Below are 2,608 nucleotides of genomic sequence, written 5' to 3'. Positions count from 1 at the left end.
CATTAAGCCTGTGGCAAAGAACCTTGGTGTTTGGTTTGATGGTAATTTAAATTTCGAGCAGCACACCACAAAGCTTGTTCAATCATGTTTTTATCAACTTAGAAATATAGCTAAAATTCCATCTATGTTAACTTTTAAGGACACCGAGAGCATTTTACACGCCTTCATCTCATCACGCCTGGATTACTGCAACAGCCTTTTCACCTGTTTAACCCAAAAATCTATTGATCGACTCCAGACTGTCCAGAACTCAGCTGCCAGGCTTTTAACCAGAACAAAGAAATATGACCACATTACTCCTATTTTAGCTTCATTACACTGGCTCCCAGTATGTTTTAGAATTGATCACTTTTAAAGCTCTTCATGGCCTCTCGCCTTGTTATATTTCTGACCTTTTAGTCCCATACGCACCAGCACGTACCTTGAGATCCTCGGGCAGAGGTCTGTTGTCTGTTCCAGAGTCTCGACTGAAAACTAATTTTATATTTATCTTAAACGTGTATTTTAGTCTGTTCAATGTTTTCTTGCTTTTATCTTCTATCTTTGTATGATTGTCTTTTGGGTATTATTGTCTTTACACTTGTTAAAGCACTTTGTAACGTGTTTTTGAAAAGTGCTCTACAAATAATAAAAAATAAAGATTATTATTAAATTGGCTGAATTTTAATAAGAGTGTGTTTAATCATATAGTGTATCAAGCTTATTACCTCTATGTACGCACATCTGATATTAATATTTTACTCATGGATAGGGATGTTAGGCTGCTGTATGAATGAGCACTTTATAGATAATGATAGTAATTATATACATCAGCCTTTATATGGCTGGTCTGGTTGGATACTACTCGGGAAAGATTGTGAAAATGGAAGGATTTAGCCGGAGTAGTGGTGATTACATATTGACAACATATTTCTGTGGTTTTTACATGGTTTGAATTTGGTTGTGGGCCCAGGGGGGTTTATATAATGATGATAGAGAGTGATCAAGAGGTGAATTTGTGCATTATACTTTGTCAAATAAAGCAAGTATTCTGTGTTTGATAACGGCGCTGTTTTTTAATCGCCCACTAGAGGGCTGCAGCGCCACAATAACCAGCCTAGTTCAAATGAACGAAATAACTCAAAAAAAGGGATTAGTTCATTTTAATGAACGAGATTTGAATGAACGAGTCTGTCAAAAGAGTCGAACTTGCCATCACTAGCGCTAAAGTGAGAGATTACTGGATGCGCCGAGGGTCAAAATAGCGAAGGCCCGTATTTTTATGTGGGCCACAGTCTATGCTAAGGAGACATGGTTGAGATGGGCGGCTTGACCAGTACAACCGGACTTTCACTTCTTCACTGTGACAAAATGTCAGTATAGAGTTTTTTTATTCGTTTGCGTATGGAATGCAAGTAACGTTCCTTTTCTAAACATTTTTTTATTTTGAAAATCTAAGCGGACGTTGCGTATCCATTGTTGCTAACTTGACCACTAGCAGATTTACAAGTTCTGCTGAGATTGTTTATATTCTTCCTCGGGAAAGTATAAAGAAATAAAACAGGCCATGATGCAATAATTCTTACACTTTCCAAATGATCTTATGAACCATTAACAACTGGTTTGTAATTAAAATAAAACTTAATTGATAAATAGTGAAACGATCATATATATATATATATATTTATATATGATCTTATTAATAAAGAATACAACATGTATAACTATGTTTACAAAGTACTTACTAATGTATATTAATGTAAGAACAATGGTTTATAAATGATTAACAAAAAATATACTAATACTTAACAACTGCTTCATAGTGTGTAGATAATAAAGAATAAAACATTTATAACTGTGTTTATGAATGACTTACTAATGTGTATTAATGTATGAGCAATGCTTTATAAATGATGAATTCCGTATTTACTAATACTTAACTAATGCTTTATAGTGTGTAGTTATTATAAAGTGCTACCAGGAATGCGTTATGTGAATGACGGCACTTATATAGAAAGACAGATGTGTGTGTTGATGTGACTCACAGGCGGCGCTGATGTGCAGCGTGTGGTTCTCAGAGTCGGACAGGTCAGAGGGCATCGTCAAGTTGGAAAAGTACGTAGTGCACGGCTTATCACTGAAAATGACACAAAGCAGTTAGAGAAGAAGGGTCAGGGAGGAACTTGTGCTCTCTATTATCCGAGGCCAGTTCTTCTAAGACAGACAGACCTCAGGGACATTCAGGTCTGTGAGCCAATTGGAAGAGAGTCGAGTCCCCGTACATGAGATGTGCCGCTCTGTGCTGCCACAGTGGTATAAAAGCAAAAACCTCCTTCCAAATCCTTCTGGCTTATGTTTATGTTTATAAAAGCTGCTATTTAGCTAAATAAAAACCTACAGACACAAAAGGGAGAATATTTAGCTAATTTTCTACCAGACAAAAGACATTTTGTTAATAGTACTACTTAAAGTCTTGTACAGCTAACAGAAGAGTCACGTATCGGTTCTCTATTTTCTTCCCATCGGCTCACAGACCTGGAGTCCCCAGACATGAGCTTTACAGTCGGACTTCTTCAGGCCTCTCATCCCTCGGTGAGGGAAGGCAGAGGTATGATCACATTATCCAATT

General features: G+C 36.8%; 1 protein-coding gene across 1 annotated transcript in view; it reads right to left on the bottom strand.

Annotated features, from left to right (window-relative positions):
• The window catches only part of LOC123976721 (saxitoxin and tetrodotoxin-binding protein 1-like), a 26,169-nt gene that overhangs the window by 4,463 nt on the left and 19,098 nt on the right, over window positions 1-2,608 (bottom strand). The window contains exon 16 of the mRNA XM_046059069.1: window positions 2,025-2,116. Within this exon, the coding sequence (XP_045915025.1) occupies window positions 2,025-2,116 (92 nt within the window). The remainder of the gene's footprint in view (window positions 1-2,024; window positions 2,117-2,608) is intronic.

This window comes from Micropterus dolomieu, linkage group LG09 (genome assembly GCF_021292245.1).
Source record: "Micropterus dolomieu isolate WLL.071019.BEF.003 ecotype Adirondacks linkage group LG09, ASM2129224v1, whole genome shotgun sequence".
Lineage (NCBI taxonomy): Eukaryota > Metazoa > Chordata > Actinopteri > Centrarchiformes > Centrarchidae > Micropterus > Micropterus dolomieu.
Note: the sequence above shows the minus strand (reverse complement) of the source record. Positions and strands in the feature narration are given on the sequence as shown.